This window comes from Antechinus flavipes, chromosome 6 (assembly GCF_016432865.1).
Source record: "Antechinus flavipes isolate AdamAnt ecotype Samford, QLD, Australia chromosome 6, AdamAnt_v2, whole genome shotgun sequence".
NCBI lineage: Eukaryota > Metazoa > Chordata > Mammalia > Dasyuromorphia > Dasyuridae > Antechinus > Antechinus flavipes.
The window spans coordinates 110,346,652-110,368,868 of record NC_067403.1 but is presented as its reverse complement, the minus strand read 5'-3'; the positions used below and the strand labels follow the sequence as shown (position 1 = coordinate 110,368,868).

The following is a 22,217-nucleotide window of genomic DNA, read 5'->3' as shown; positions in this document are numbered from 1 at the left end:
GAGGGAAAATCTTTGTGTTTATTAAATATCTCTGAAAGGATCTGGTATCCAAGATATATAAACGATTAATAGAAATATATTAGGACAAAAAAAAAAAAAAACAAACCTTTGATAATCCTGCTTTTTGAAAGCCACATACCAAATGGGCAGAGAGACCTGTGTCAGTCTTTCTAGGACCAATAGAAGAGTCTCACAGGGCAATTTTCTCAGGGACAGGCTGCTACTGAAAACAATGTGAAGCCTACAAAAGTGTTTCTCCATATCTCTATTTCTTAGCTATAAAGTGAAGGGATTGGACTAAATAGAACCTAACTCCTTTCAGCTATAAATTTTTGATTCTCTTGTAAACTATGTTTTCTGAATCTTTTTTTTAAATCTGTAGTGGCTTGCAAGCTGAGTGATTTTCTGCTTAAATCAGGTTTAAACTAGTCAGAAATTCCATAAAGATTCATGCTCTTTATGGAACCAAAAGAACAGAGTGAAGCAACACCAGAGTATAAAACAGTGAGGTTATTAGATATAGATGCTTTGTTTTACTATTTCTAAATCATCTCACTGATATGGGTTCTTTCCTTTGCTGTGGATAAGACGTCACATATCTTCTTCATCTTATACAGCTCTTGTCCATGTCCATGTCCATAGACCTCTAATTTGTTTCCAGTTCTTTGCTACCACAAAAGTGCAATTCTAAGCATTTTAGTGTGTTTGAGGCCTTTGTTTTTGTCATTGATCTCTTTGAGGTACATCCCTAGCAATGGAATCCTTTCTCTTCCATGATTATTATTTGCTACTCAGAGTGATTGGAATAGTAGTATACTTGTCTTTCTACAGCTCTTCCAAAATTGATTATTACCATATTTGGTGACCTGACAATTTGCTGTGTATAAGGTGAAATTTGAGGAATTAAAATTTTAACTTGCATTTCTTTTATCATTAGTGCTTTGGAGTATTCTTTCATCAGATTGTTAATAATTTATAATTTTGTTTTAAGAAATATTTGTTCCTTTCCTTTGAAAGGAACTTAATTGGTGAATGGGTTTTAGTCTTAATGTATTTCTATTAGTTGTTTATATATCTTGGATATCAGATCCTTTCAGAGACATTTAATAGAAATTGACGTCCCTTCTTACTTTAGTTGCATTAATTTTCTTCTTGCAAAAGAAGCTTTTCAATTTCATGTAATTTAAATTGTTTTACATTTTGTAACTTCTTTAATCTTTAATCTTGTTTGGTTAAAATTTTTTCTCTTGCCCTCAAATGTGAAAAATATATTATCTGCTGCTTCTCATTTTTTATGGTATAATCTTCAATGTTCTGGTCATATTTCCATTTTGAATTTAATGTAGAGTATGTCATAAAAATGTTGTTCTATAAGCTAATTTCTGCCAGACTAATGGCTTTTCACAGCAGTTGTTATCAAATAGTGAAATTTTCCCCCTACATAATACATATGGTAAGACTTATTGAATATTGGATTATTGAGTTTCATTGTTTCTAATTGTTCTTATTCTATCTAATCTGTTCTGTTGACCTGCTCCTTTATTTTTAGCCAGTCTCAATTGTTGTAGAGAAATGCTTTTTTCTAATGTAAATCACTAATTTTTAACAACCGAGAAATTCTTCAGCAAAATCAGCACACTGATGAATGTTCAGGTGATGGTTACTATGGTTGTAAGACTTGTCCCTAGAGAAAGCAGAACAGGTCTGATTCTAACAGATCTTTTTCAATTTGGGAACATATCTAGAAAATTATAGCAGAGTTTGGAATAACTTAATCCAGGATTCTCCAAGACAAGAAAAGATATTTTGGGCACTTTATAAATCTGTCTCTCCTTAAGGAAATACAGAATTATTAACAGGGATTAAAATTTTTGTTTACTGATGGGGTTTTTTTTGGTAGGTTCTTGGGCAGACCGATCACCCCTCCACGAAGCAGCAAGTCAAGGCCGTCTACTTGCTTTGAAGACTTTACTGTCACAGGTAAGAGATGACATGAATCCTTTAAAACATATTCCTATTTCCATATGATGAAGTACTTTGTTGAGTATTATTTACGTGCTAGAACACTCAGAATCATGGCCTCTGAAGATCTGAAGGGGCTACAGGGTAAGCTCCTCCATTAAATTGTAAGCTCCTTGAGGGCAAGGTCTGACATGTGTTCCTTTTTGTATCCCTAGCACTTAACACAGTACCTAGAACTTAGTAGATACTTAAAAAGTATTGAATGATTGATCTAGTCTAACCCCTATCTGTTCAAAAATTCATAAGTGCTTAAATGATGAACTCCTGAAATGATGAACTCTGATCTTGTTTAAACAGATTTTGGGGGGGGGGGGTGGAGGGAGGGAGGGAAAAAAAATCGGAACAGAAACGAGTGTCAATATAAAGTAATTATTAAATTAAAAAAAATGATAAAAAAAACAGATTTTGGGGAGCTCTGATTATTAGGAAGTTTTTTATTCTGTTGAGCTAAAATCTACTTCTGTAACTTCCCTCCAATGACCTTAGTTGTGCTATCTAGGGCCAGGAAAAATAAGTCTAATTCATGACATAACTTGGTAGCCCTTGTTTATATTTAAAAACAAAAGTTTTGTTCTTCTCTTTCCTTCAATTCTTTTCCTCTTTGGGCAAAACCACTCTAAGCCTCAGTTTCCTTCTGGGATTGTTATAAGGATCAAATGAGATAATCAACTGCTTTGCCAACCTTAAAATGCTCTTTAAAAACTATTATTATTATTATTATAAACATTACATATTATTATAATTATTGCTAATTATTATTATTATTGGCTAATGGTTGGTAAAACTGAATCTGGAATACTTTAGTAAGAATTCTGGGTATCATATTTTAATAAATACATTTATTGATAAACTATAATATTCCAGCAAAGATTAGATCAGAATAGCAAAGGGATTCCTTATCATATTTTAGCAGGATTGGTTGAAAGAATGAAGGATATTTAGCCCAAAGTCTGTTGTTTAACTTCTTCAGCCTCTGTTTTCTAATATAGGCATCTCTATCTGCTTCAGCCATAAAGTAGATATCAGCACACATATACAGTACTTCAATCAATCAACCAATATTTGTTAAGTGCCTACTATGTATGAGGCACAGTACAGATCTCTGGAGATTAAAGTAACAAAAAGAAACAACAACAAAAACAAAAATGTAAGACAGACCCTGATCTTGAGGAGCTTACAGTTTAAATGTAAAGACAGCATGCAAATAATTATGTATAAGAAAGCTATATAGTGAATGATTTTGGAATAATCCATAAAAGGAAGGCACCAGAATTAAGGGGAAACAGGAAAGGCCTCTTGTAAAAAGTCCCTTTATCTGGGACTGTAGGAAGCCAGGGAAATCAGGAGGCAGAGATGAAAAGGAATAATATTCCATAAATGGATGACAGCCAAAGAAACCATCTAGTCAAGAGATGGTCTTATTAGAACAGCATCAAAGAGAGGAAATGGGGAGGAGGGGATGTGAAGTGTAAGAAACTGGAAAAATATAGGGTGAAAGGAATATGGGAAAGTGATGAAGGGCTTAGAATGCTAAATAGAGTAATTTATATTTGATCATAGAGTTTGATAGGGGTCCACTGGAATTTCTTGAGAAGATGTGGTGACATGGTCATACCTGCATTTAGGACAATTACTTTGGAGTATGGGCCAGAGCAGGGAGACCAACCTTCTGGTTGCAGTAGTCCATGAGGTGATGAAGGCTCGCCTCAGGGTGGAGACCCTGTCAGAGAAGTGGGTTTAGGGGCTACATATCCAAGAGATATTTTAAAAATAAAACTGATAGACCTTGACAAGATTGCATATGGTAGTGGGAGTATAAAAAGTTGAGGATGATACCAACACTTTGATTTTGGGTGACTGGGAAGATGGTAGTAAAAGAATGGCTCAAGTCTAATAGAAATCTGATCAAACTCCTAAACAGACTTTTAATATAGTGTCATCTGTGGGAATATGTTAAGGTTATAGTATTATCAAAGGCAAAATACTTACCAGTGGGTTATAAAGTTAATAATATGTATTAAGGGGGATATTAGAAATCAAGTGCTCTGCAAACCTTAAAATGCTATATAGATATTAGCTGTTATTATTAATAGTAATACACGTTTACCTGGTATAAGTTCTACAAACATTTCTTCATATCAATCCTGTAAGATCGGTTAGTTGCATACATTTTTAATGACATTTAACAGATGACAATTCTGAGTTGTAAAGAGCTTGATGTCCCCCCTTCCCCCATCACAGAGCTAATAAATGGCTACTCAGTTTTTAAGTCCAATAAATAGTCCTCCCACTATACCATCCTACCATTGGTGGTATGAGGAGAACCAAATAAAGTAGTAACTTTCTAGTCCTGATTCAGCCAGTAATTAGCTAAGTGACCTTAAGTGAACCATTAATTTCAGCTGCATCAGCCCTTTAGCCACCTATAAAATGATGGGGTTGGCTTAGGTGATTCCTGAGGTCCTTATTATCTCTAAACATGGAAAAACTTCATGCTTTGGGCAGTCTAAGAGTAGGTCACTAATTCTACAGTTACTCTGAATAAAGTTGCTTATAGCTAGAGCTAAAGAATGCTTCAGTTATTTTGCTTTTATTGTAATTGAAAAAGAAATGGACTACACACATGAGATTTGCTTCTACCCCAGATTGCCTAGAGCACCATTATTATATATTATAGCCCCTGCCTAACCAAGAAACAATCACCAGGAAGCACTCTCTCCTCACCCCCTAGGGCAAGAAAAAGAAAGAAAAAAATTATAGAGGCCCAAAGATCACCAAACACATTTTTTTAAATGTCAAGTTTTATTAAGATTATTTTATGTTGCATTTAAAGACAATATAATATACATTTACAGTTGAAGGGCATTTCTCAAGTACCTCACTTCTACAGAATTAAATATTTCTAATTTTTAACAAATCCCTAAAGGATACTTAACAGCACACATCACATTCTGTTAGATTCAGTTACAGGAACAGGGAACATGTCCATGGTATTTTTTTCCCCAAAGTATCAGCATCATAATTGGATTCAAACCAAGCCTTGGGCTGAAAAGTGCTACCACAATAGGTATCAAGTTGTCATATAGCTCATTCTGATGTGGGTGGAAGCCATAAACATTTAACACTGTGTGCACTGTCTCAACTTAGCCTAAATGTTTCATGAAACATTGTTTCTTCCCTACAAAATAATCCCTGTTGCTCTGAAACCTTAGAAGTCTCAGATCTCTTTAACAAAGATTCTCTCAACTGCCTTGGCTTGGGCTAAATTTTTTCCATCTCATCTTTGAAAGTTCTTTGTATCACGTCTAGGGATACAATGTCAACACGGTGACCATCGACCATGTCACTCCACTGCATGAAGCCTGTCTGGGAGATCACGTCGCATGTGCCAGGACTCTTCTTGAAGCCGGAGCCAACGTAAGTAGACTTTTTGAAAACATCCTGTAGCCCTCCATTCTTAAGTCATTTTCTGTGGCTTCCTGCTAGATTCCTCTTCCTGTTCAGCTCTGATCATAGCCCTTTTCAAAATCAGTGGTTTCTGTTTGCTTCATGAACTGAGTAAAAATTCCTCAAGGCTCTCCACATTCTGACTCCCTCATTTAACTTTCACCAGCAATTCCTCTATTCTTTTCTATTCTCTCTATTCTGTTTTTCTATTCTATTCCAACTAGACTGCTGGCTGCTCCCTGTGCTTTTTTCTACTGTAGTTCTTTTCATTATGCTGTTTTTTCTCCCTAGAATAACTTAATTTCATTTCTCTATCTTTCAAAAACCTACTTATCATTCAGTTCCCCCTCCAAGGTCACTGGTGTAGTGGACAGAGTGCTGGACCTAGCATTAAGAAGAACTGGCTTCAAATCCAGCTCAAGCACTTCTTAGAGAGGTGATTCTGAGCAAATCATTTAACCTCTGTTTGTCTCATCTGCAAATGGGGATAATAACCCCATTAGCCCTCTTGGGGTTGTTATGAGGATCAAATGAGATAATAAGTGTAAATCAGCACAGTGCCCAGCACATAATAGGCTTCATATATTAGCTGCTATTTTTTATTAAAGCTTTTTATTTTTCAAAACATATGCATGGACAATTCTTTCATATTAGTCCTTGCAAAACCTTGTGTTCCAATTTTCCCTCCCTTCCCCCACACTCTCCTCTAGATGGCAAGTAGTCCAATATATGTTAAGCATGGGTTAGCTGCTATTATTGTTCATGCTGTTGGTATTATTTCCTCCATGAAATATTCACCGAAACGCCTAACCTGATAGAACCCCATCCTCCTCCAACTTTGCCTTTCCCTACTAACATTTCCCTTGGATAACTACACATCTCATTATGAGCCTGGACAAGGAGCTTAAGCTTTCAGTGCAGCCAGATAATTCTCTTAAAATAACAAGTTGGAGAGTTTAAGCTTTTGGAGGGCAGGGATTGCCTGTTTTTGAATCCCCAGCTCTTAGCACATTACCTGGCATATAATAGACACTTAATAGAGGTTTTATTGATTGATTGAGCTGGTTCTGCTGTGCTTTGATAAGAGGAAATTTTTTCAATGAAATCACAGAAGCAGTCAAAAGAAAAAAAGTCTCCTCAGCAAGATTGGCCATATTCTGCTTTGTATTTTAGACATATTTGTATTTCTTTAATGCTTTCCTATACTATAACCTTCTTGAAGACAGAAACCAAGTCTTAACTAATTTTTTTTTCTATCTGTGTTGCACACAGCACAACACCTTGCATATGGTTGGCCCTCATCAGTACAGATTGGATTGAGTTGTATTCCCAGACTTCTTTCTGGATAGATGAATTCCTCCTTCCCCAGTTTAGCTTTTCTAATCTGGCACTGATGATCCCATTTTTTTTTAAATCACATTTTAAGCAGTTATCTATTTTCACTTTTCTTAACCAATTACTTCCTCTGTTTGACTCAGAAATGTTTATATTCACATGGTTCTGTCACTCATTCTCGGTTACTGCAAAAATTAACCTTAAAATTGACCTCTACATGTCTATCTCTAAAATACATTTATAGATGTTTAAATCCACAAAAAGAGGGAACATATTGGAGATGGAAAGAGCGTTCAGTCTCATGCCCTACCAGAATAATTACTGGTGATTGATGAGATACAAAAGAGAAAACAATAGGAATTTTAAATGGTGTCTGCTTCAATAAAGCATTTATCATTAGAAAATTGACCCCTGCTAGTTCTCAAGTTTCTAAAAAGGACTTCATTCCATCTGAACTTTTTTCACATTTAAGTTTTTATCATATTTTCGTTTTTTAGTCCTGTTCTCAGCTTTCTCTGATTTGTAGGTGAATGCAACTACAATTGATGGTGTGACTCCATTATTCAATGCATGCTCCCGAGGAAGTGCCAGTTGTGTCGAGCTTCTCTTGGAGTACGGTGCCAAAGCTCAGCTAGAATCATGCCTTCCCTCACCTATGCACGAGGCAGCCAGCAGAGGTATGCCATCAGCATCCTTGATGTATGTAGTCCAATGGGAAGAAGTAAGACAGACCAGTTCAAACAGTGTAGTCCATTTTTGGCTCCAGGAAAAGGGAGGTGGACAATGAAGGTATATTCTTCAGAAGAGTAAACTCTTCCATCTTTTCTATTGGCAGGTCACTGTGAATGTCTAGAAGCTCTGATATCCTGGGGTATAGATGTTGACCAAGATATTCCTCACCTGGGAACCCCTCTGTATGTGGCTTGTATGGCACAGCAATACCATTGTATCCAAAAACTTCTTTATGCAGGTAAATTATTTTTATATGTGCATATAGAAAGATATATATGTTTGTATTTGTATATATGTACATGTGTATATATTTATATATTCTGTATCTCTATATCAAGGTGCTTTATTATTTCCATTATATGAAATTATAATGTAACAATGAATATATGTATTACTTTTCCTTAAAAAATGTACATTTTGGCAGGCAGCAATTTTTCCATGTATCCATTGCTTTTGAGAGTTCTTTTTATTGTTCAGTTGTGTCTTGACCTTGTGGACCAGCTATCCATGGCATTTTCTTGATGAAGATACTGGAGTAGTTTGCCATTTCCTTCTCCAGTTTTCTGCAGGCAGAGTTTAAGTAACTTACCTAGAATCTCACAGCTAGTAAGTGTTTGAGGTCAGATTTGAAGCCTGGTCTTTTTGACTCCAGGACCAGCCCTCTGTGCACTGTACCACCTATACTTTATTTTAATACAAACTTTTTAGTGAAAATATTTTTACTGTGCATGTCAGTGTTCAACTGACCTGTCAGATTCCTGTTCTTCTTGACTCTCATATCAAGGCTTGAAACATAATCCTTCTCTAAATTGATGCAACATGGAATCAACAGTTAAAAACTGATTTTGGACATAGTACTCTCTTTCCTGGTTATGGCTTCTTGGGAAATGTAGTAAAATAAAGTTGCTTAAAATTGAGTACAACTGGGCCAAAGCTGCTTCTGTCAGATTACATTCCCACCAAAGCCAAATACAAGATCTTTGGGGATAATTACCCATTGCTTAAATAACCTTATCCCCAGTTATTTCCTTCTACAAATTCTCCAATCCAGTCAAACTGATAGGTTCATATTGCCCTAAAAAGACCTTGCTTGAGTCTTACATATTCATATATATGTGTGTATATCTTTACATATGTATATACATTTGTATATACATGCATTTATAAAAAAAGATCTTGCCTGAGTCTTATACATATACATGTGCATATATATATATACATACATGCATAATGCACATACATAATAGAAATATAACCTCTTAAAGAATTATACTATTTATATAGTAAAATTTGAAAAGTTAAATATATATGCAGAGTAATTTTATTTAGATATTCAGAAACTTTTTAAAAAATACCAAAGGTTATTTCTGAGGAGCCATTTCAAGAGCTGAAAAATTATTTTTGGAACAATAATGTGGTTATACTTTAATGTAATAAAAAGTGAATTCATTTATGATAAATTCAATATGAAAATTAAAATAATTCCCAATGCAATATAATAGACTATTGTTAATGAAAGTGTAAAGTAACAATGAGTATATGTATTAACTTTCTGTAAAATAATTTTCCTAAATGTTTAGAAGAATTGCACTTGTTTAACCTATATCAGATTGCTTGGGGAGGAGGGGAGAGGGAAAGAGGGAGAAAATTGTGAACACAAGGTTTTGCAAAGGTTAATGTTGAAAACTATCTCTTGCATGTATTAAAAAAAATGCTATTTTAAAAAAATTTCCCCCAGCTCTATTTTTGAAATAATAATATCTTTACACACCCTTGTTGGCCTGTGAGTATTAAGGCCTCTTTGGTATGGTAGATTTACTCAAGACTTATAACTATTAGAACGATCTCCAAGAAATGAAACAAAAATCATTGTCCTTCCCTCCTCCCACCATGTCCCCGATTCTTTTCTTTTTCTTTTTTGTCTTTCCTGAATTTAATAAACACCAAATAAAACAAGCATTTCCATATACAACACAGAACAGAACAAGAAGGTAAAGCTGCACATTTATATTATATACAGCTGGCTTTCCTTTTAAGTCTACAGTAAGTTTAATATGCAACTTTCAAAGCTATCCTGCTTGCCTGTAGCACTTTAAATTTCAAAGTAATTTCATATATACTACCTAATTAGATATTTAGGACAACCGTATGAGGCAGAATGGGGCAGGAACTGTTGGCATCTGCATTTTGCAGATCAAAGGGGGGAAAAGGCTAACGAAGTGAAGTCAGTTGCCCAAAAACACAGGATGATAAGTAGAATAAAGACTTCCCAGTTTCCAACTAGAATAGGATTTATGATTCACCTGTGGCCCAATATTTGAGAGAGATCTCATTTTGGATTCTACCTTCCTGAGTATTTGCAGGGGATCATTATCCATGAAATACTTTCATGGAGCTTTGATCTCACTGATTAGTTACTCCCTTTGTTGGTATGTAGTTATACCCCTTCAGACCACACATTAGAGATTTAAACAATTCAAGTCTGCCTCTTAAATGTTTGTCACTTGACTTTTCTATATCCTTTATTTTTGATGTAGAATTTGCTTTTCCACATATGAAGCTGAGTTTTTCAAAGTATTTCTTTAAAAATCTATGCTTTATCAGCTTAAACAAGACAGTAATACAATAATAAGAAAGACTTTTTTTTCTAAAATTCTCATTCTTTGTGACTTTTCAAAAAAATTATCTGTATTGTAAATGAATAGTGGGAGTCAATTCAAGGCAGATCAACAATCAAATATCAATTCAGCACCTATTCATTCAGAGCATTGTGCTAAGGAGATGGAAAAATCATTAAGACTATTTTGCACTCCAAGGCTCCCAGTTTAGTATACTTCTGTGCCCAAGTTGCTTCCATCTTTAAAAATCCCTCATTAAAACGAACTATCCCAGAAAGCTATTTTCCTATGTCTCTTCTCCCTCTTTTAGTCAACTTCTTTGAAAACGCTCTCTAGCCCTGAAGCTCCACTTTTGCAGTATGATTTCCAACATCATCATTCAACAGAAGCTGCTCTCTTCAAAACTCACCAGTGATTTCTTAATTGCTAAATCCAAGGGTTTTTTCCTCATTTACTTTTACTCCCCTCTATGCAGTACCTGATATTATTAGCCTCTTCATCCAGATGGGTTTTTTGTGACTCTTCTGTCTCAACATATCTAAATGTTCCTTCTCAATCTCTTTTGCTAGATCTTCATCCATAGAACATCCATTAACTGTGTTGTAATTATTGATCCTTCATTCTCAAAGAAAATCAATGACATCACGAGCATGATGTCTTGACTTGTGTATAAATTGAATTTAAGTAAGGCAGAACTTCTTCCAGAGTCATTGAAGTCCCAGTGGCAAGACAAAAGTCAATGTGATTGACAATGGCCCTCATATGCAGTGCATGACCTTGGCCTTTATAAATTAAGATCTAGGATCTGTCCTGAACTTTCTTCTCTTTTCCCTCCATACTAAGAATTCTTAACCTTTTTTTTTTTTTTTTTTTTTTGGAAGGGTAAGTCATGACATTTTAACAGTCTAGTGAAACCTATGGACTCTCAGGAGGTTTTGTTCCCTACATTGATAAAGGAAATGTGAAATTTTAGCTAAAGAATTCTGAAAATTAGGATATATATTTTTTTCTCCATCCAAGTTCATAGATCTCCTGAAATCTATCCATGGACTCCAGATTAAGAACCTCTGCACTATATTATATGAAAGGTGATCTCATTAGCTCTCAATAGGTTTTGTTATCAACTTTATGCAGAAGATTCTCAAATCTATTTATTTAGCCCTACTCTCCTAAGCTTCCAGTTGCCTCACTTGTTGGACAGTTCAAATTGAATGTCCTAGGCATCTCAAACTTGAGGTATCTAAAATAAATTCCATTATCTTTCTCTCCAAAACCCACCCTGATTCGGAACTTCCTTATTCCTGTTGAGAGTACCACCGTCTTCCCATTCCCCCCAGGTTTTCCACCATGATGTCATCCTCAGCTTATCACTCACCTCACCTAGCCAATCTGTTGCCAAACTTTGTAATTCTTTCTTTAGAACAAATGTCCCCTTTCACATATGACCCCTTCTCTTCATTCTCAGAGCCACCATCCTGCCTCAAGTTTTCATCACCTGTTGCTTGGGTTAATTACATAAGACTTCTGAGTGAATTTCCATCCATTCTCCACATATGGGTCAAAGTGATTTTATGCTCCCTATTCAATAAACTCTAGTGACTCTCTACTATCCTTAGGATAAAATAAAAATTCCTTTATTTAGCTGCCTGTTGTGCCTTCAATGTTTTCCCTCCTAATTCTCTAGACTCTCTGGCTTCTTTCAAGTTTCAGTTACTGTTCTATCTCCATAAGAAAGCCTTTTCCAAGTCCCCAGATACTAGTCCCTATCTTCTAGGCTAGTTGAGTTGATACAATATATTTTTGTTTTCAAATTAATAGAAAAAAATAATGCTGCAGTGCTATTCCAGTGAAGAAATTAAACAAAGAGATGTGTGTGCATGTGTGTGTGTGTGTGGGGGGGCTATCCACACATATACATTTTTATGTATGTATATATAAGTTTGTATGTCTGTGGATATATATATATATATATATATATGCAAATATGTATATATGCATGTAGATATGTATAAAGACAAACATATTCCTGTAGTCTCCCCAATAAGCTCTTTGAGAGTAGAGACTGTTTCTGCTCTTTTTTTATATCTCCAAAGCTTATCACATAAATACTTGATAAATGTTTGTCAATTGATTCTTAGTAGGAGAGGAAATAAAAGGGATGTTTTATAGAAAACTTCTTAAGGTTATAATACTGAACTCGTGAAATTATGTGAACCATTCATAACTTCCATAGAGAATGATTTGCTTAGACCTAGGGTTGGTTATGTTACAAATATAAAAGTTAAGGACTTTTAAGATTTTAATAGTCTTTTCTCCATCTTTTCCATATATAGGTGCTGATGTTCAAAAAGGCAAGTACTGGGATACTCCATTACATGCTGCTGCTCAACAGTCCAGCTTAGAGATTGTGGGTACTCTGCTTGAATTTGGGGCTGATATCAATGCTAAAAATACAGAACTCCAGCGGCCTGTGGATGTAGCTACTCCTAGAAGCTTGGTTGAGAGGATGTTGCTGCAGCAGGAAGGTAAGGGGGGGGAGGGACTTTTGTATATATACTGAAAATGTTTGCAATTTTAAGTCCATGACTCATTCATATATTTATAAATTTCATCAAGTAGGAAAGTTGAATAGATGTGATATATTTTGCAGTTTTTAAATTCATAGAAAAATTATAATACTGAAATATTGTTCCAGTGAAGAAGTTGAACAGACTATTGTTGTTTGTTGTTGTTGTTTGTCCTTCCCTCTGGAAGAGTACCAAGACATCAGTGGTGTGGTGCCATGATATGCAAATAACTTGGATTTAAGTGAGGGAGGGCTGTTGCAAGGTCACCTGACTCACTTTTCCCTCCAGAGTTATCTAGATTCAGTGGCAAGATGTAGATAGGAAGATTGGAAATGGCCCTGAATTCAATGGGAGACATAATCAAAACATGAAAAGTTCCTTTGCCACGATCATTAATCAATTACTCAATCAACATTTATTAAATGATCACTATGTTCCAGCCACTGTGCAAAGTATAAAAAGAAGCAGGAGACAATTCTTTTCAGGGAGCTTTTAAAGTCTAGGAAAGAAATGACATACAAATTAATATGTACAAACAAGCTCTATACAAGATAAATAGAAATATTGGAATTAAGAGGAGTGGGGAAGATGAGATTTAAGTTGAGACTTAAGGGAAGCCAGACAGCAGAGATGAGGCTCCCCACATGTTCCCAGATATGAGAGAATCTGAGAAAATGCCTGGAGCCATGAGATGAGGTGCTGTGCTCATGGAAAAGACAGGAGGCCAAAGTCACTGAAATGAAGCATATGTAGCCTGGAGTAAGGTACAATAAGATTGACAAGGTAGAGGGCTAGGTTATGAAGTGCTTTAAATGCCAAATGGAATATTCTGCATTTGATCTTCAAGGCAATAGGGAACCACTGGAATTTATTAAATAGGGCATTGACATCATCGAATTTGCATTTTGGGGAAATTATTTTATTGACTAAATAGAGGATGAATTGGATTGGGGAGAAACTTGATGTAGGAAGGAATACTCACCAGCAGGATACTGCAGGAGTCCAGGGGTAAGGGGATGAGGACCTGCACACCAGCAGAGTAGCAGTGTCAGAGGGAAGGGGGAGTTTTTAAGAGATATCGTGAAGGTGTTATCAACAGACTTTGGCCACATATTGAATCAGAGATTAATGACTCTTGGGCCATTTTTTTCAACACCTTCTTCAGTTGTCAGTCATCAAATTGAAGATTAGCTTGGTTGGCTGCTATGGTCTTTAAATACTTAAGGATACTCTGATTCCATAGATTGGGTCATCTAATTTGTTCCCTCTAGCTATAGAAAAACTTCACCAAAACCTTCATAGACAGACTAAAAAAAGTATATCCTTTTTTAAGGATTTGCAAGGAAATCTCTTTACAGACAATTTTGCAATTATTGTTTAGGAAATCTGGCTTTTTTAATATGAATTTTTCTAATTGATTTCCTCAGATTCTATTCCTTGTGAAAGGTGTAAATTACATTGTTGTCATTGTCTCTATTCAGTGAATATGTTTGACAAATAAAAAATTGGGACACCTGATTCAACAAAAAGCTTTCTTTTGCAAAACTTTTGTAAAAGTTAATATTCTTTTCTTGAACATGGAACTTGGCCTAATAAATATGGGGTATATTGTCATTTTATATATTTCATTATTATTGTTTGTTGTTTTGCATGAATATAGACAATCAGTTAAGGACCTCATTTGTTCTCTAAGTGATCCTAAATATATTTGGCATATCACATTCAGCTCTGGACATCACATTTTAGGAGAAAGGACCCTGATTATCTGGAAATTATCCAGAACAGAGTGAACTGGGATAATGAAAAGCTTTATGATCATTGGTTGTTTGATCTGACTAAAGGAAGACATGAAAAACTGTCTTCAGGTACTGGAAAGGCTGTCAAGTGAATGAGGGATTAACTTGTTTTTCTTGCTCACAAAGGGCAGAAGATTCAGAGAGGCAGTTGTGGGCTATATATCCAGCTTCCTAATAAGTGGAACAACCTCAAAGCAGAAGAGATTATGGATTTGTCCTCATTCAAGTCTCCAAGAAAAGAGTAGATGACCATTTGCTAATGTCATTATTGGGGGGATTTTTAGTGAGGTGAGGGTTGGATCAAATGGTCATTGGAGTCCCTTCTAACTTTAACATCTTGGGATTCTATAATTTTTTTTAACTCTTCATAAATCCAACATGGAATTCATTTTGAACTCACTCCATCTCTCTTCTTAATCTTTTCGCTTGTTGAATTACATGATTCACAAAAGTAACACAAGATTCTAAGAATTTTAGAATCGGAAGTAACCATGGAAACTATACTCTCCATCTCTCTCATTTTGCATATCAGAGATTGAGTCGCATGGAAACTATACTCTCCATCCCTCTCATTTTGCATATAAGGAGATTGAGTCCCAAAGTCTGATAGAGGTAGAACCAAGGTTATAATGTTCTGTCCACCTCTCCCACCTCCAACCTCTATTCGAGAGCTCTTTCAACAATGCTATGCAATTAAAAAAACAAACACAAAAAAGCAAAATAAATGCCCATGTATATAATTAAATGCCATTAATATGTAAATTGATTTAATGTGTTGTGAATCAGAGAAAGAAAGGAAGTAATTTTGAGGAAGAGGGCAAAATATGGCTTCTGTTTTATTTTAAATATTAAGTACAGTAGTAAATAAATGATCCTGTTGAAATATAAGTACTGTTTTCTGTCATAAATATAAGAACTTTAGAAGAAGTCTGTATTATTTTCTAAAGAACAATTTCTAGGAAATATGTGAGTTATTTTTCTGAGAAAATAGATAAACATCTTGATTCAAACTGTGTCTATAATGATGCCTTGATTGATTTTGTGATTCTTTAACTCAACAAAGATTTTAATATTCTTTACTTTTATTATAAATATATCAATAATGCTAACTATGTGATCTTGGGCAGATATCTTTGCTTCTGGGATCTACTTTCTTCATCTATAAAATAAGAGGTCAATCAGTCACTAAACATATACTGAGCATCTACTATGGGCCAGGCATTGTGCTAAGCACTGGCTGGGAATAATTTAAAAAAAAAAAAAAGTAAAAGATAGTCCTTGCTCTTAAGAGACTGACAGTCTAATGAGGGTAGAATCACTAAAGCCCCTTCTAGCTCTAAATATGCAAATCTGTGATATCATGTTAATCTTTACTTATACTTTTTCTCATGTATCCTTTAAAAATACTTATAATCAATGTGGATATTATACTCCTGGTGCTGATTTTTTCCCCTTTATACTATTTGATCATATTCTTTCCATTTAATAATAATAATAATGTTTATTATGTACCACTCCCTATGCTAAGTATTTTACAATTATTATTTAATTATCTTCCCAACAACCCCTGGGGGGTAAGTGCTATTATTATCCCCATTTTACAGATGAGAAAATTGAGACAAATGAGTTAAGTGATGTGCCCAGGGTCACACAAGTGAGACTGGATGTGAACTCAGACCCATACTGACTCCAGTCCTGATGCTCTATCAACTATACTACTCAGCTGTCCCCAATTCAGTTTATTAATTTTGGAAACGGATATCATGTAATTCTATTTTAGTCTTTGCTTAGTAGTTTCTGGAAACTTATATTGCTTTAATTCAACAGGCACTTATTAAATGTTTACTGTGTGCAAAATGAGAGGCCAAAAGTAATAGCCAAGAAGACCTATGATCAAGATGTGCTTCAAGTGCTCTCAGTTTTGCTAGTAATTCTCTTGAGACTATAGATTATGAATGAATAAAGTTGCATATAAGTTTAGATAATTTGTATTACTGGAAAAAATTTACATACAGGGATTTTCTCATTCCAGCAAAATCACAGATCCAGATCTACTCTCAACCCCAAAATGTGCTCATCCTTACACTAGACACTGAGTAAATCAAGACCAAAGGGAGGAAAAAAGATGGGGTGGGGAGAGATAGGTTCCACTTTCATTCCCAAAATCTGAAATCTCATCAACTTAATCTAAATACAAGGAGGAAACATTTTTACCCATATGTAAAAATGTAACACTTATTTATAATCTTATTGTGTAATAAGCTGAATGCATATATATGTGTGTGTGTGTGTGTGTTGTGTGTGTGTGTGTGTGTGTGTGTATATATATATATATATATATATATGTAGCAATACATGTGCTTGTAGAAATAAACCAGGACCAAGGTCCTCAGTAGATAAGGTCAACAACCATTGGTTTCTACACAGGTAATATACAGTTTTGAGGGACAGAAAAACAGAATTATAAGGGATTGAGCAACACCTGATTTCTTCTTGGTAAAGAAGATAGGAGACACTGACACGAGAGGGAAAAGGGGTCGTTTTGTAACATTCCTTAAGCAGAGAGAACATGGGAGTCAGAATCATCTTATGACTTCTCCAAAATCAAGTGACTTACAGCAGCTGAAACATAACTTCACAAAATGGTGGATAAAGGACAAAATGGAGTTATTAGTACTATTTTTTTATGTAACAATACAACCATACATGTTCCCCTTCTCAAGCTTACATATAGATGTAACAGTAAATTTCATTCCCAATCACTGCTTCTCTGAACAGTTTGGAAAAACACAATTTTTGATTAAATTTCCCCTTTGGCCTAAACACGATTCTTTTTTTTTTTTTTTAAACTTGCATACTATCCTCAGTTTGAAGAATAAAATTATCTCCTAATCTTGCTTTTCAGAAGCCAGAAAATTAGGAGTGTAAACCCCCACTTGTATTTCAGCTTGAAGAGGCAATTTTTATCCAGAAATCTGAACTCCTGTCAATAAAATGTACAATATAGTGCATATCATCTGTTGAGTAATGTTTGGTTGAAGGGCTTGATAAAATGTTGAAGCACAGAAAAATCTACATGGGTCTTGATTGACAAAATCCTCTTCTATTTTATTTATAGCTACCCCAAGCTCTCTGTGCCAACTTTGCCGGCTGTGTATTCGCAACTGCATAGGAAGAGCAAGACTACATCTCGTTCCCCAGCTCCAGCTTCCAAAGCTCCTGAAAGACTTCCTACAATATCGATAAAGCAGTAAATTCACCCTTGATGACTCAAAAAGAAAATGTTGCTGTTTGTTCTCTAGAATGCTGTATGTTTCCTATCCAGATATCCTGAGGATACAGTAAAATAGAGTGTGAGAGCCCTCAGGAAAGATGTGTAGATAGCTCTAGCTTAAGATCTACTAATTGGATGTTGAATTATTTTGGTTGATGTTAACTGTTCTTTGTATTTTATGTATTGAGGCACCATATGGTCTAGATTTCATTAGCTAGTCCAGAGAATACTTTTGTTAATATAGGACAAAAAAAGACCCTCTACCAATTCATGTAATCTAATCTTCAAACAGAAACAGAAATGCAAATGCTTATTAAAATTATTCAATTTACATTACATTGTGAAATGTAATCTGTATTTCTTCAGATGTCCAATTAGTGGCCTAGTTGTATCTACTGAAACTGTTTATTGCACTTTGTTTTTGTATAACTGTAGACTGTGATTCATAATTTGGAAGGAATAGTATGGAGAGATCTTGCATCTGAGCTATACTATATTAAAGGAAATTCCCTGTATTGATTTTTTTGTTGTTGTTAAAGAAATAAAACGATAGGTGTTGTTTATTCAGGGTGGACATACTATCTTGGCCCGTTGAGTTACCTGCTAGGATCTCCAGGCCTGTCATTCACCTGTCACATTTCTTCCTTCTGAGGGAAAAGACTGCAGTATCAGAGATTTCTTCTCATTGTTTACACACATCAGTTTAAGAACCCAGAAGCAGATTTAGGAATTGTGAAGCAGAGGAGTAAGCCAAACAGGTAGGACCGACACTTAGTGAAATTAATTAAGAAGCCATAAGGTACACTCCTCGGTCTCCAGAGGATTCAATCCAGCACTGAATAAAATGCAAGATACACTTTTTTAGAAGAAACTGGTGAAAAATTATTTAGTTTTAAAAAGAAATACTAGTAGAATACTATTTTAATAAGCTAAAGTGACATCAAAATCTGCAACACTGTATCCAAATCTCATTAATGGTATTTTGTTGTTGTTTACAATAAAATGTAGCGTTTGTTATGTTTATAACACAATAAATGAATGGATGGTATAGGGATGGGAGAGAGGGGAATTATGAATATGGGGGGTTATTTCTATACCAATGGTGCCTGCAAGGATAAATATGACTGTATTCATCCCTTGAAGTTGTAAGTATATTTGAGTGAAATGTAAACTATTCTTAATAAATTCTGATTTTTTTCAAAATTTTGTATTATTGATTTCATATATGTGTTTTAATAAATAATAACCCTTTTATTATAATAAAGACATTCGGTCAGCTCCAAGTGGATATTTCAGATTTTTCCAGCTAACAAAGCACCTGAGAAATACTATCAGTAATTTTGTGAACCATCAAATGATCAGCAATTTCGTTTGAAAAAGCTAAGTTAAGTTACAAAGACACTCAGCATTTCACACTTTGTCTCTAAGTACAAATCAATGGCCTCCAAGATCTCTTTACCCCATACATAGTATTCTTAAAGACCTTCAGCTGTTAAGTTTTTTAAAATGGTAAGAATGTAGGCTATAGGTGTGAAGTTTTTTAAAATGGTAAGAATGTAGGCTATGGTGTGGTGTCAACTATCTTTTGCAGCACTTTAGACACCCCCTCACATAGAGAGAGGTGGTAGAGTCCTCCAGAAATTTACCCTTGGTACAAGGCTCAGTGAATATGTAACGATTAGAAATCATAGTTCACTCATTTGTTCCACTGTTTTTGTTCTTACTAGTTAGCTGGAAGGGATATGGTTAATTCAAAGCAAAGGCATATAAGAAAAACAGCGACAGAATATGCTCCCCAAATCTTGGGCATAGTTTGCCACAAGTCCACATATCATGAGCAGGAGGGACATGTGAAAGGCACAAATAAAGGGGAAGGTGACTCGATGGTTTCTGGTCTCCCTTCCAGGTCTATGTGTCCCAGCTTTTTACTGTGGTTTGCTGCCCCATATGGGATCCCATAACAGAATGTGAGGAGATCATGAAATTATGAAATGGTTGTAAGCTACTAACTCTTTACATTTTCTTGTCTACATTTTATGGTTTTTCTGTCTTACTATCAGTGTGTCAATGATTAATTCTTGCAGCTGCCAGTGTGCCTGCTGAGCCTTCTAATCTGTTTTAGGCTTGGTAAATAAAGAGTTAGAATTATGTATCAATTAAAGGAAATAAACTGTGAATCAGGGCTTGAAGGGAACTTTTCCTAAAAGTAAAGTTTGTAATAAACTTTAATGTATATTTTGTGATAAATTTCAGTAGCTCAAAGGGCTTTTGTTTTTAATTTCTTTTTTTCTGGGATTCTTCTGGATTCTTATGTTCTTGAAAAGCTAAAATTACCATGTATATAACCAAAACCACAACATGTTTTTTTTTTAATTTTCAAACTTTATTGAGGATATATTTAGCATTATGCAGATTTTCCAACTATAAATAATCATGTGTAAACAAATTTGAGCATCTTTGTTGCACATTAAATACTAAATGGGTAGAGACCTGGAAATATCCTTTTTATATAGGTTTATTCTTTTAATATATTCATTTCATTCAATCAACAAATATTTATTGAAAATTTGCTTTTTTAAGACCACGTGATAATCAACTATGACAGACTTAGCTCTTCTCAGCAGTGTGGTGATCCAAGACAATTCCAATAGATTTGGAATGGAAAATGCCATTTTCATGCTGAGAGAAAACTATGGAGATTAAATGTGGATAGAAGCTTAGTGTTTTCACCTTTTGTTTGTTTGTCTGTTTTGAGTTTCTCGTGGTTTTTTTTTCCTCTTTTGGTCTGATTTTTCTTGTACAACATGACAAATATGGAAATATATTAAAAGTATTATATATATATATGAAATATATATCAGATTTTCGTTTTAGGGAAGGGTGAGGAAAAGGAGAAAGGGAGAAAAAAATTCATGGAATACAAAGTCTTACACAAATGAATGTTGAAAATTATCTTTACACTTTAATGTGCTTTCTACAGCCTCATGTTGGGGTGCCAAAATATACCCTCCAGACTAGCTCTTTGGAGGATCTCCGGACCAGCCAGAGTCCTTGTTCTTAAAGGAGGAATGATAAGGCAGGGATCCACATGGATGGTCAAATATAGAGTCTTTATTTCAAGTTTTCTCAGCCTTAAATACCTTAGTACAATTATACCACCACAGCACACTGTGCATGTGCCAACTATATATAGTAAGATTACATCACCAGACACAGAGCATGTGCTACCTATAGTACCGTTATATCACCACAGCACACTGAGCATGTGCTAACTATAAGCACCCTTCTATTATTATGTAAATCCATCTTTAATTGCAAGTATCTCTGCTTCAAGTAGAACACAGGTTGTCATGCCCCTGACTTCTCAAGAAGGCTTAGACACCCTCAAGGGGAGATGAGAGCCAAACCAGACATTATCAGCAGGTTCCCTGGGTTGAAGGATCTTGTACCTCACTGAGAATTCCCCACTGTCTGTGGCTCTCTACATTACATGTATTTAGAAAAATAATATACAATTGAGGGGGAAAAAAGAAGAAAATTTGCTGTTTCAAGACACTGAATTTATTTCATCTACTTGGGCAAAGCAGTGTTAGTCCTAAAGTAGCAGAGCTCCAGGACAAGAACATTGGATCTGGTTTCAAAGGACCTGAGCTCATATGTTGGTTATAAATATTCCCAGGTAAGTCATAGGTTCAGAGAACTGATCTCAAAGGTCATCTAATCCAATGCCCTCCTTGTGCCAATGAGAAAAAAAATTAGACAGGTAGTAAGTAGAAGAGCTGGGAATTAAATTTCTGGCATCTTCAACCTTGATTTTCATTGTGTATAAAGTAAGGAAGTTGAATTCTTTGACTTAAAGGTCCCTTCCAGACCTAAATCTACATTAATATGGAAGTAATGTGTTAATATTTCATTTTAAATTAAATGTGATCGTTGAATTTTTTTAATTTTTTTTTTTTATTTTTGCTAAGGCAATTGTGACTTGCCCAGGGTCACACAGCCAGGAAAGTGTTAAGTGTCTGAGACCAGATTTGAACTCAGGTCCTCTTCACTTCAGGGCTGGTGCTCTATTTACTGGGCGCCACCCATCTGCCTCATTGAATTCATTTTTTAATGAGAATTCTATTCACATTTATTTTCAAACAGGCAGTGAAACCAAAGATGGAATTTAAAAAGTAATGAATGGCACATTTCCCATTTTTCCTATGATGGTTGTTTTAGTCATTTGTGACTCCTGTCTGACTCTTCACTACTTCATTTGGGGTTTTCTTGGCAAAGATAATGCAATGGTTTGTCTTTCTCATTTTATAGATGAGGAAACTAAAGTAAACAAGGTTAAATGACTTGCTCAAGGTCACACAGCTAATAAGTGTCTGGGGGCAGATTTGAACTAAGGAAGTCTTCCTGACTCCCAGGCCCAGTGTTC

At 35.1% G+C, this 22,217-nt stretch overlaps 1 protein-coding gene across 4 annotated transcripts in view; it reads left to right on the top strand.

Annotated features, from left to right (window-relative positions):
- ASB5 (ankyrin repeat and SOCS box containing 5) overlaps positions 1-18,994 on the top strand; it is a 90,427-nt gene extending 71,433 nt beyond the window's left edge. For all 4 annotated transcript variants that reach the window (XM_051967379.1, XM_051967382.1, XM_051967380.1 and 1 more), the window contains 6 exons: positions 1,901-1,980; positions 5,332-5,439; positions 7,331-7,481; positions 7,640-7,774; positions 12,488-12,679; positions 17,636-18,994. In XM_051967379.1, coding sequence (XP_051823339.1) covers positions 1,901-1,980; positions 5,332-5,439; positions 7,331-7,481; positions 7,640-7,774; positions 12,488-12,679; positions 17,636-17,763 — 794 coding nt within the window. In that variant the 3' untranslated portion in view covers positions 17,764-18,994. The remainder of the gene's footprint in view (positions 1-1,900; positions 1,981-5,331; positions 5,440-7,330; positions 7,482-7,639; positions 7,775-12,487; positions 12,680-17,635) is intronic.
- The last annotated feature ends 3,223 nt before the right edge of the window (positions 18,995-22,217 follow it).